Raw genomic sequence first — 12,762 nt, 5'->3', positions numbered from 1 at the left:
ACTGGTCTCCTGGGTTAGCACGTTCTTTTCAAAGGTGTTAAACTCAGACACCGTCACAATCATCTCAGTCTTTTTGTCCACTTGGTAAATCACAATGCGTGTACTAACTTAACTTGTTTGCATTTTCTCCTCCCAGTATTTTGTACCCTAGGGCAGAAACGCCCCATATTGAATATTCATTAAGTCAAACATACTAAATGGTCAATGCGTGTTGTTTTGCTCATATGAAAGATTCAGTCCTCACTGCGCGCTGTTAGTAGATCAGATAACACTTCTTTTTTTTATGGGTGGTATCAAGTTTGCACACGTTTTAAGACACGCAAACCTTTAGTAAATCAGGCCTGTGGGAACGAGCCGTTGTGGCGGCGCCTGGTGGACAGAGGGAGTCATTCTCTCCTGCCTCGGCAGTGAAAGCTGCGGATCCGGACCTGCGGACGGACGCTGCTCCCTCTCGGTGGACGAGCTGCTGTCGGCTTTCTTCGTTCATCTTCGTGGATTAATTTTGATGAAAACCTGCGGATTTAATCTCGCCTCAATTGAGGATACCTGCGCTTTACGGAGCAAGCTCGTGAGTTTATATTGAGGACAGTTCAGAGGAGAAACACCTGAGAGCTGTGCTAACGTTAGCATTCAGCTAAAAGGGCTAACGTCTGAATATGACCCTAAAAAACGTATTTTTTTATTAGCATCTTTATAAAGTCTTAACAAACTTTTCATAAAGTCGTTGGAACTTTTTATGAACTCGTTTTTACGTCTTTATAAACTCTGTATTAAATACACCCCGGCTGTCAAAGTGCTCTGAGTGTCACTGACAGCAGCTAAGCTAACTTAGCTAGCTGCAGCTGTTACCCTCTAATGCTCTGTTAGCATGACAGCTAGCATCATGTTAACATTCAAACAAGTGGTTTCCAGTAAATGTGTCAATATTAAGTTATATTTAAGAGTTAACTCCACACAATCAGCTCAGCTTTCATCAAAACTATCAGAGAGAACTTTTTAAATGCACTCTTTTATTTATTCCGAGTTTTATTCACAATAACAACACTTTTATTACCGCAGCTTTACCGTTAGCATAGCCTCATTAGCCCGAAGCTCTGCTTACTGTGTGTGTGTGTGTGTGTGTGTGTGTGTGTGTGTGTGTGTGTGTGTGTGTGTGTGTGTGTGTGTGTGTGTGTGTGTGTTTTCACAGACAGTCTGACACACACTCTCCAGCTCCTCCATCACTTTTATTCACTACTTGAACAATCAGCGGCTCCAACATGGCCGGCTCCCCGGGAACAGGAGGCTCCAACCCCCGCAAGTTCAGCGAGAAGATCGCGCTGCACAACCAGAAACAGGCGGAGGAAACCCGGGCCTTTGAGCAGCTGATGACTGACCTCACTGTGTCCAGGGTAAATATACACTTTATTCAAAAATACCTTAATCATTCATGATATACACTTTATTAAAGAATACCTTAAAAATTCATTATATATGCTTTATTAAAGAATACCTTAATCATTCATGATATACACTTTATTAAAGAATACCTTAATCATTCATTATATACACTTTATTAAAGAACACCTTAATCATTCATTATATACACTTTATTAAAGAACACCTTAATCATTCATTATAGACACTTTATTAAATAACACCTTAATCATTCATTATATACACTTTATTAAAGAACACCTTAATCATTCATTATATACACTTTATTAAAGAACACCTTAATCATTCATTATATACACTTTATTAAAGAACACCTTAATCATTCATTATACACTTTATTAAAGAACACCTTAATCATTCATTATATACACTTTATTAAAGAACACCTTAATCATTCATTATATACACTTTATGAAAGAACACCTTAATCATTCATTATATACACTTTATTAAAGAACACCTTAATCATTCATTATATACACTTTATTAAGCCCTAACTATACGTCATATATTCATTATATACTGTCTCTATAGAGAGTAACTATACTTCAGGAGGGTAAGGGTTAACCCCTACAGGTCCAGAACTTCCTGTGTTATTTTGTCCTGCTTTCTGTCTGACAGGTTCAGTTCCAGAAGATCCAACAGCTTCGTCTTACTCAGTCGAGGGCGCCGTACTATGGAGGCTCTCTGCCCAATGTGAACCAGATCAGCAACAGCAGCAGTGACTTTCAGGTGAGGCATCTTCAGGGTAACAGCTGATTTAAAGCAACATATATCATTCATATAATGAATGATTAAGGTGTCCTTTAATAAAGTGTATATAATGAATGATTATGGTATTCTTTAAAGGTCTCATATTATGCTTTTTCTGGTTTTATATGCTCTTTAGTGTGTTTTCCAAGTGTCTGATTTACAGACTGATTTAAGTGACTGATTTAAAGCTGCGGTGACAGTCAGGCGAGGCGTCGTCAGGGTAACAGCTGATTTAAACACAAGCCTTGATGAAACAAAAGCATGAACAATCATCTCCAGCTCGGCTCTGGACACAACAGGTCTGAGTTTCGCTATATTCCTTAGATGACATAAGGATGTGCAGACCAAACTGTTCACATGCTGGTCTAAAGATAGGTAGATTTTCCGTTTGGCGAGTACTTTTCAGAGGGCTATCTGCCACAGGGCGGGTAAATGTTTTATCAAAAAGTCATGAAAAACAATTTTGAGTATTAAGCACATTTGATGTAGCCTAGCTGCAGCTACTTTTCCCTGCTCCTCTCTCTGCTGTCATGACTGTCAGTGAACATCACGGGGCACACTGAGACACACCAACATACATTGCAGCGAAAACGCACGCACACACGCCGTTTACTTCTGCCTACAGATAATACATTAAGGGCGCGGTCACACTGGCCATCCGTACCGTGCTGTACCCAAGCACGGTTGCCCCCCCGCAGCGCCATTCCCCCGCTGGCCGCTGGCATGGACTTACCGTGCCTAAGCATGATTACCTCTTGTACATAACGTCGTAATACAATACATGCACGCTTTATGTTATTATGAAGCGTGCTCAGTTTACAAACAAGCGGACGAGAGAGAGAGAGAGAGAGAGAGAGAAAAAGAGACGCGCAGTCGATTCCGCGTCTGCACATCAGAGAAAAACACAGAGAGCATGACAGCTACTTTACTGACTTTGCAGCTTATTTTAAGCCATTTTAATCAGACACAGCAATAAATAAATTTAAAAAATCAAATAGACGCGCAGAGTCCGCGCGGACGCCCGCACATCAGAGAACAACACAGAGCATGACAGCTACTATGTGGCTTATATTGTGTCATTTTAGTCAGATACAGCCAGGAAACTCTGGATTTCTCCTTAATGAAGGCTGTCAGCGTTGTGCACCCGCGTGCTTGTGCTCGTGCATGAAGTGTACCATGCCGAAGCACACCTCTCTGAAGTGTGCTAAAGCCAAGGAAGTGTACCGTGCCTGAGCACGATACGGAGCGGTCACACTGGTCAAACGAACTGGGCTTTAGCGTTGAAACGTGCTTGGGCACGGTACGGATGGCCAGTGTGACCGTGCCCTAAGAAAAAAATAAAGGCCAGCAAATATATTTTTTTACAATTTCCTTATCTGATGACATGATTGAATCTATGACTTAAATTTGTTATTGATTAAACAAAACATAATGCCTTCTCAATTAAATGTACTGTAACAGATGTGTATAGGACACAAAAACAAAATTTGTTATTTTGGCCGGTGAATTTTTTCATATACCTGCCACCTTGGCCGCTGAGTCAAAAAGTTAATTTCGGACTGTGCGTACAACTGAATGTCATCTGCATAACAATGATAGGACACATCTTTAAAAGTTCTTATAAGATGCCCCAGAGAGAGCAGGTACAACAAAAACAACAGAGGGCCCAAAACAGACCCTTTGAGGAACACCACAACAGGCTAGTGGGGAATCCAACGGTGAAAACTCTGTGTTGTCTGTAGTTAATAAGGACAGGTGAAAACGACCTGAGAAAGACAATATGTTTACAGACGATGTTTCCAAGTATAATTTACATAACGTCACACAGCAGCACAAACAGCTACATTACGGCTCCCGCTTCCTTATGCAGCGGTCTTTGACGTAACATCTGGTGTTTCCTTTCCCTCCTACACTTCATAAGTGTAGGAAGGAAAGTCCTCATAAGACTGCAAACCTTACAAACCCAGTCATCATCTTAGACTGTAAACTTTACAAACATGACTGTAAACTTTACAAACGTAGTCATCATCTTAGACTGTAAACTTTACAAACATGACTGTAAACTTAACTAACCCAGTCATCATATGATTGTAAACTTTACAAACATGACTGTAAACTTCGCTAACCCAGTCATCATATGACTGTAAACCTTATAAACATGACTGTAAACTTTACTAACCCAGTCATCATATGACTGTAAACTTTACAAACATGACTGTAAACTTTACAAATATGACTGTACACTTTGCTTACCCAGTTAGAATATGGCTGTAAACTTTACAAACCCAGTCATCATTTTAGACTGTAAACTTTACAAACCCAGTCATCATCTTAGACTGTAAACTTTACAAACCCAGTCATCATTTTAGACTGTAAACTTTTTTAACTTATTTTTTATTTAGTACACAGATAAAACATACAACTTCAGGAGATGCTTTTCAGTTACACTTGTCCATTTTCTCATGAAATCCTAACATGTCATTTTACCAAACAACTACACACACCCTTTCCTTCATACCTACATTAGATAGACATAAACTTACATACATGCATATAACCAGAGCCTTCCCTAACCATTTTGGTGCCCTAGGCAAGATTTCAGCGGTTGCCCCTTAAATTGCAGCCAGTTTGACCATTAATCACAATATTCATACACTTAAAGAAAACTGGCATACATCTTTATATTTAGCATAATTTCTTTATTTAAAACAAAAAATACTTCTAAAAAAACTTGAATATTATGGTAATAACACTAATATTTCTTATGAATAAATGCAAATAACTAGTGTAACAGAACAAACAATACCATACAGTGCAGGGAGCAGAAGTGGTCCCAGACGGCCGGGGTATGGCAGGGGATGGATTTAAATGTTTTATGATTGCATCTGGAGAGAGAAGAGGAGCATTTGTGAAACAATCTGCATTTTATAATATAGTGTGAAAACAAAATATTATTTTCTTTTCAGAGCAGAAACAGAAACCTCATACAGCATAGTTTTTTAGGTGAGCCCAAATGTTTTCCTTACAGCCAGACCTACAGCATGCACAACTATCTATTCAGTGAGGCTCTTAGACATAAAATGCTCTAAAGGAAAGGGCTTAAAACTATTAACAACAGGAGGAGGAAAATAAACATTTAAATCGACTAAGGTGAAAGCTAACTAAGTTCACAAAGATGTCAAAAAATATATAAGTAGGTTTTGTGTCCAACAACATAAGAAGAAAATAAGAAGTGTATTTCTTACACTGATTATTTTCTTAAAAAGAATAATCTTTATCTAATGAAAGTACAGTGGAACTAACAGATGTTAACTCAAGCTACTGATCAGGAATTAGTAAACACTGACGTCCATCCATAACAAGCTAGCTTAACTACAGCAGATAAATAAGTGATCCATGCAGCACTTTACCTCTGTGTCTGTTTCATATTATTTATCCTCCTCTTCTTTTTCGTCCCTGGGTTCCCAAGGGCTTTGTTGTTGTTTTTTACGTCACGTCATTTATAAAGGTGATATTAATCGGTACACTCATTGCCACTCACTTCTAATAAGTCACCTGCCCTCCTCCTCCACAACAAGCAGGTAACGAGCAGCTGTGTTGTGATGTGCTGGGTCAAGCAGGAGACAAGAAAATAGAGCCTTTTTAAATATGTGATGTAGCCTAGTTGTGGTTTCATGGCTTCTTTCATAACATTGCTAATTAAAACCATGAAAATCATATTAAATAAATAATATTTAGTGATATTTAAACACATTTTTCCCTCCTATTTCTTATTTTTATCTTCAACTTTTCTGCCTCATTCATTTGAGGCGCCAGCGGCGCCCCCTATGGAGGCTGGCGCCCCCTATGGAGGCTGGCGCCCCCTATGGAGGCTGGCGCCCCCTATGGAGGCTGGCGCCCCCTATGGAGGCTGGCGCCCCCTATGGAGGCTGGCGCCCCCTATGGAGGCTGGCGCCCCTAGCATTTGCCTATACTGCCTATCCCACGGGCCGGCCCTGCATATAACCACACATATGGCAGCCTTCACATCGTTTTTTAATCCTTTTTCCTTGATTGACTAACAATTTCTGCAAACATATTGGTAATTTGCTGTTGTTGTTTTCAGCTGTAATCTGGCTGTGATGAAAACATTTTTTAATCTTTGTCTCCACTGAATTATGTTGGGAGGCTGTGGTTTCAGCCAGGATGCTCTTATTGTTTTCTTTGCTATCAATCGCAAAATTCTAAGCAAGGAAATCAAGTCTCTGTCCATGTTGGTATCAGGAGCTATACCTAAAATAAAGAGTGAAGGATCCAAGATTAGATTGATGCCCAGAATCTGATTTACTTCTTTTTGTACATTTTTCCAAAAGTCTACAACTTTGGGGCAGTCCCAAAAAGTGTGTGTAAAATCCCCCACTAGTCCACATCCCCTCCAGCACAACTCAGAAGTACTGCTGTATTTTGAGGTGATGGATGGGATGTTAAAGTATTGCATTTTGACTTTCCAGTCAAACTCCCTCCACATTGGACTGTTTGTTAATTTATGTCCCTCTTTGAATGATTCCTCCCATTGTTCATCTCTTATTATAATGTTTGTTTCTAGTTCCCATTTTTCTTTAACCCTCATGTTGTTTTCTTCAGATTCATGTTGTAATGCTTTATACATTGTTGAAATAACACCTTTCTTAGTATCTTTTTCTGTAAATGACATAAATACTTGCTGTATTTCAGAGGGTGCTCTGCAAATGTTATCCCATTCCTTATGGTTTTGAAGATAACTCCTTAATTGTAGAAATTTATAAAAATCTTGTGCAGGTAGACTAAACTCCTTTCTAAGTTGTTCAAAAGACTGTTTTGTCCTTTAAACACTTTTGCTATATAAACCAATCCTTAGTTTGCCCACTTGTTGTATCCTGTATCCATAGTTGAGGGTACAAAATCTGGATTTAATGCTATTTTAGTCGCTCTGCAAGTGGAGTTTGACAGTCCTAATTTCTTTCGTACTATCGACCATATTTTCAACGTTTCCCTTGTGCATTCATTAGTTGGGTCCTTCCTCTCCTTATGTAAGACCGAAATGATGGCTTCTGACCACGTTGTTGGTGGGTTACCTGATGCTAGAGCAAAATTAAAGACTTTAAATAATACTGGTGTATTACATTTATAAAATTCCCCCGGGAACCCGTCCGTGCCAGGGGATTTTATTATTATTTTTTTTTTATAGTGTCCAATATTTCTTGACATGAAATTGGCCTTGTCATGTCAGTGGCTTCTTCATTTGACAAAGTTGGTAGTTGTAGTTTTTTAAGGAATATCTTTGTTTTGCCTTCTATGTTATCAGAGTCTGAATCATGGTATAGATTTTTGTAGTATTCTGAGAATGCTTCCGCTATATCAGGCGGTTTGACCACAAGTTGTTTGGAGTTGGGGTGAATTATTTTTGAAATTGTTCTATTTGATTGGGATTTTCGAAGTTGGAATGCAAGCAGGCGACTTGCTCTATTACCCATCTCATAATATCTTTGGCTAGTGAAACGTAGGGCCCCTTCACCTTCATATGTCAGTAAATCTTCAAGGTAATTTCTAGTCTTTTTTAGGTCAAGTAGTATAGAGTTGTCTGATGTTCTCTTGTGGTTCAACTCTAGTTCTCTTATTTTACTCTCTAACCTTATTTGCTTTTCCAGTCTTGCTTTTTTTAGTCTAGATGTTAGTTCTATTATTTTCCCTCTCATCGCCGCTTTCCCCCCCTCCCATAAAATTGAAGGCGATACTTGGCCATTGTCATTTATCCCCAAGTATTCTTTTAGATGTTGTTCTAGCTCCTTCGACACCTGCTCATCAGATAGAAGTGACACGTTAAATCTCCAGTATTTAAAAGAAGGTTCGTTACCCAAATCCACAGTTATTGTAATGGGGGCATGATCACTTATGGTTATGCTCTCAATGCTACAGTTTAGGATTTTGTGTGCATGTTCTTTGGATACACAGAAAGAGTCTATCCTTGAATAGCTGTCATGTGGATTGGAGTAAAAAGTAAAATCCTTGCTCCTGGGATTAATGTTTCTCCATGGATGAATAAGGCCTAACTCTTTTAGTGTTATTTAATACTCTGGATTTTTGTGTGATCGATCCCTTTTCTGATGGTAGTCTGTCTAACTTCCCATTCTGTACTGTATTAAATCCCCTCCCATTATTTTCATCCCCTTTGCATCACTAGTAATAACATTGGCTAAGTGTTTAAAGAATGTTTCGTTCTCCTCTTGTGGGGCATATATATTTACTAATATAAATACATACTATATTTATCTTTTATTTCTTTTTTCTAAAGAGAATGGTACTGATTTATTTATTAATATTGCTACACCCCTTTTCTTGCCGTATGAGGCATAAAATACATGGTTTACCCATTCCCTTTTCAGTTTTTTATGTTCAACCTCGGTTAAGTGTGTTTGTTGTAGCCATGGATTGATATAATTGTCTTTGTAGTATTTATTTAAGGTTAAGGTAGTCTGTTATATATTGGTGTTTTGGGTTATTGATTATTATATCATTTATTAGGATTATATTGAGTAGGGGGATGTCGGGTCACATGGGTATGGGCGGAGATTTATTGATTTAACTCACCTGTTCACCTTTTGTTCTCAGTGGAAGAGAGGGGGTGAGTTGGGTTGCCGTATTTGTTGACCACTATTGTCTATGGCTCACTGTGATTATGAGTTAATGCACGTTATCATAAGTTAAGTTGATTATCTTTTTTCGTTAATAAAAAAACGTATTCAAACTTATTTTTACGTATCACAGTATTCTTTTGAAAGCGCGTCGGATAAAGATATTAGGCCCAACCTCAGCCTCTCAGCGGCTTCATCTTCAGGAAAGCCGCTATAGTGTTTCTTGTAGAAGAGCTATAGAACATTTTCTTTAGTTGACTCAGTATCTTTTTTTTCTTTTAATGGGATGGTTTGCACCATGGACATTATATGAAATTATATTTAGCTTATTCATCTTGTTTAATTTTAAACCTTTCAACTCTGTACCTCTGTGAAAAAACAACAACTGTGCAAAACATAGCACAGCAAAAAGAACAATAAGCATCTCCTTTAGAACTACAATATAACAAAATAACATGACTCCCCAAAGTCCCAGACTCAGAGAGATGTGGCAAATTCTCTCTGGTGAATAGCACTATGTGCACCTGCAACTTCCTAGGTGTTTCGTAAGTTGCTTTTTACTCAAATTGAGTCTAAATTCTGCTCTTTGTTGCCAACTTTTCTGTCAGCTTCAAATTAGTTTTGCATCATTAACCAGCTCACTATTATTTTTCCATTTCAAGTCCGGCAGATATTCTGGTTGTTTGACTGTTTGTTTTATAACCTTAACTGCGCACGCAATTACTTATTACCGTTCATGCTTTGACCCCTTACCTTGTAAAACTATAATGAATAAATGAGTTCACTTGAAAAAGGCATGCATGTCCTCCTCTGTCATACAAGGCGACCCCCTCTTCTCCCTCCGTCCTTTCACTGTGGTCTAGCTGCCCTGCATCATCACCTTCTGTTGTCTCTCCGTTTCATCCTCTGCAACATTGATCCCTATCTCTTTTAACAGAGGTGCAGCCTCCCGTATTGAAGCAAAAGTCTTGGTCCCAGAGTCCAGAAACACTTTGAGCTGAGCAGGATAAGGAGGCTGTGCTTTAACGTTCTTCTCCTTTAGTGGTTCATAAAAGGAGAAAACTGTTTTACCAACATGTCCTAGCTCTGCCAGACATCACTTTAAAACAGTACGGTTTCTGATCCTCAGGGTGAATTTCCTTCAGGACTGGACTCAGTCAGAGGCACACGTCACCACGGGCTGGTCGAGAGAGTCCACCGGGACCGAAACCGCATCAACTCCCCCCACCGCCGACCAATCGACAAGCATGGCCGCCAGATATCCTTAACTTTGATCAGCTGACTTAAAGAGATGTGGGAGAGGATGGAACATGATGTCGTTTTTGTGTTTCACAGCTTTGTATGTGTGGTGAGTTGATGCTCTGTGTATTAAACACACTCTCCAGGGATGGAGTGTGGAGATTTTGCAGCATTTACAGACCATGCTTTGCCTTGAGTATGCCATTACTAGCTTCTTTGGAAGTTTACAGATGAGTTGTTTCAGGTGCTCTTTCAGTGTCAACTGCAGAAGGATTATTGAGTAGTTCAAAATTACATTTTTGGGAACCTTCATTTGTAAAATCCAACATGGCTTCTAAGTGCATCAACAGTAAAGTTTAAGCTGTAATTAATGTAGCACACGTTGACCTCGAAAATATACATTGACGCATAAACACTAAAACAACAGTGACTATTAGAAAACTCAAAAGGAGGAAAGATAAGGATAAAGTATATATGGGTATAAGGTCAGAGTGAACTTCTCAGATGATATCACACAGACAGAAGGACCACTAAGTTTTACTTCTACATATAATCTTGATGATTTAGTAACAGTGAAAATATTTACCTTAACTAACCCTACATGGAGAGCTCTCCATATGGAGCGGTGTACCTGTCCCCTCCTCTGGACAACAACTGGAGAAGGTGAGTTACATACCTGTTCAAGCACTGACTGCTGTACTGTCAACCCATTTCTGAATCCTCTTTACATGCTCTTATTGTCCACCTGTTACCTGTGGATCAGAAAAAAAACACAACGTGTGTAAAATGGTGTATATAAAGCACACACCATTTGTCAGGGTGCAGTGAAGTTCCTGTGAGGGTTGTCTTTAAAGGTCATGCAGCAGTTTAATGTTGAGTTTTAATGAACGCCAGTCAGAGTTAAACATCGGCTCATCTGAGCAGGTGCAGACTCTTAGCAGTCAGTAACACATTGTTCAGGTGAATTCGACCACGCCCCTTGTTTGTGTAAGAGAAACATGGTGAACACCACACATCACATTTATGTCTCAGAAGTACATCTTCACCTATCGTCTTTGATCAAAATCTTCCAAAAAATCTGACGTTTGGTTCAAAAACCTGCAAACATCAACAATTATCAACAGCAGCATCAAATGTTTCACACTTGCATGGTTAAACCTGAAAACTGTTTCAGACAGAAACATGTTTGTTCTGTGAGCCGACTCAGAGACCATCATGACTTTTGTTGAAATGTTTTTGTGTTCAGTGTTTATGAATTGATATTTATTTATTTAAGAGTGGTGAACAGCTCTGTGACATCTGATTCTATGTTATAGATTCAGCTCAGACACATGTTTCTTATTTCTTGAAGCTCACTACACTGCTGAGCTGTAAGAACATTCATTCTTTTTCTGCTGCCTGTTTGTAGTTTTCAGTCTCTTGTAGTTCAATCCAGAGAGTGTTTTGGTGCTCAGGGACCGACTGGCATGTCTGAATTCAGGGGACAGATCAGTTCTCACAGCCTTTATACGCCCAATCAGCGAGAGACAGACAACATATCTTCTCTGGTTTAGATTTTTTATTTCTACAGGAACAAACTTTAGTTTATGAGATGAGTGTGTGTATGTGTGAGTACATCTGTCCTCTGTGGATTCCTTTCAGCATAGTATAAAGACTATGAATTAGTAAGTAAAGTAAGGATCTGACTGCATGGTGTTCATGGAGAGGGTCTCTTAGGGGGGACTTTCCTCAGACTCTGTTGTATCTTTAGAGTCGGTCGGTTTCAGGGTCAGAGTCCCACGCTCTCTTCCTCCTCTGTTCAGCCATCTTTGGTCTGTTTTTCATGAGCCAGCCTCTCTGGGGAGGAAGTCTGAGATAAAGCTCTCAGTAGATCTCTGTAGAAAAGAAGAACAATCTACTCTGATGGCTCTACAGAGATGTTATCCTCCATCCAGGTGGTCTTATCACTGCTCTCCCTTAAAAAGACTCAATTTTTTTTCTTTCTCAACCTGAAATCACACCACACGGTGATACAAACCAGACACTGCACACTGTAAACCAAAGCTTGTTACAATATTATAAGGGATGCACAATATGAATTTATTGAGCTGGTACGATAATGACCTGTCCCTGATGGCAGATAAGATCACAAATATATTTTTACATGATTGCATTTAAAAAAAAAAGTTCATTAAATGTAGTTTCTGCACATCTGGGGCTCAGAAGGGGTCAGTATGTAGTCAGCTAAGATTTTTATATAGGTCTATAACATGTTACACTCTGGTAAAACTGAATGCTATGCACTCAGAAATGTCCTTCAAATACAGAAGGGGTCCTGCAGTCATATGTTGTGGTCTTGCTGTACACTTAAACCCTTCTGGGAGAAAATATGTTCTATTATCTTGATGATCTTGGAAATCGTTTTAGGCTAAGCAAGTTGCCCCAGATGTCTGTCTTCCCAGCAATGTTTTCCACCTCCTCCTGGTGGATCCAGAGGCGTTCCCAGTCCTGATGTGATATATGAATTCCTCCTGTGTGTTCTGGGTCTACCCCCGGGGCTCCTTCCAGTCGGGATCCAGTTGAAAATTCCCAAAGGCACACAACCAGGAGGCATCCGGATCAGATCCCTGAACCACCTAAATTTGCTACTTTCGATGCGAAGGAGCAGTGGCCCCCTACTCCGGCCTCCCTCCAGATGTCTGAG

At 39.4% G+C, this 12,762-nt stretch overlaps 1 protein-coding gene across 3 annotated transcripts in view; it reads left to right on the top strand.

Annotated features, from left to right (window-relative positions):
• The first annotated feature begins 301 nt into the window (after positions 1-301).
• crtc3 (CREB regulated transcription coactivator 3) overlaps positions 302-12,762 on the top strand; it is a 40,093-nt gene continuing 27,632 nt past the window's right edge. Inside the window, exons 1-5 of one of the 3 annotated variants that reach the window (XM_065953221.1) lie at positions 302-568; positions 1,194-1,391; positions 2,059-2,169; positions 9,970-10,100; positions 10,683-10,742. In XM_065953221.1, the coding sequence (XP_065809293.1) occupies positions 1,260-1,391; positions 2,059-2,169; positions 9,970-10,100; positions 10,683-10,742 (434 nt within the window). In that variant the 5' untranslated portion in view covers positions 302-568; positions 1,194-1,259. Of the gene's footprint in view, positions 569-1,189; positions 1,392-2,058; positions 2,170-9,969; positions 10,101-10,682; positions 10,743-12,762 lie in introns of all 3 variants that reach the window. The other 2 variants (XM_065953220.1, XM_065953222.1) reach the window with 2 other exon arrangements.

The sequence above is a fragment of the Labrus bergylta genome, chromosome 3 (genome assembly GCF_963930695.1).
Source record: "Labrus bergylta chromosome 3, fLabBer1.1, whole genome shotgun sequence".
NCBI classification, from domain to species: Eukaryota; Metazoa; Chordata; class Actinopteri; order Labriformes; family Labridae; genus Labrus; species Labrus bergylta.
This window is presented reverse-complemented; position numbering and strand designations above follow the sequence as displayed.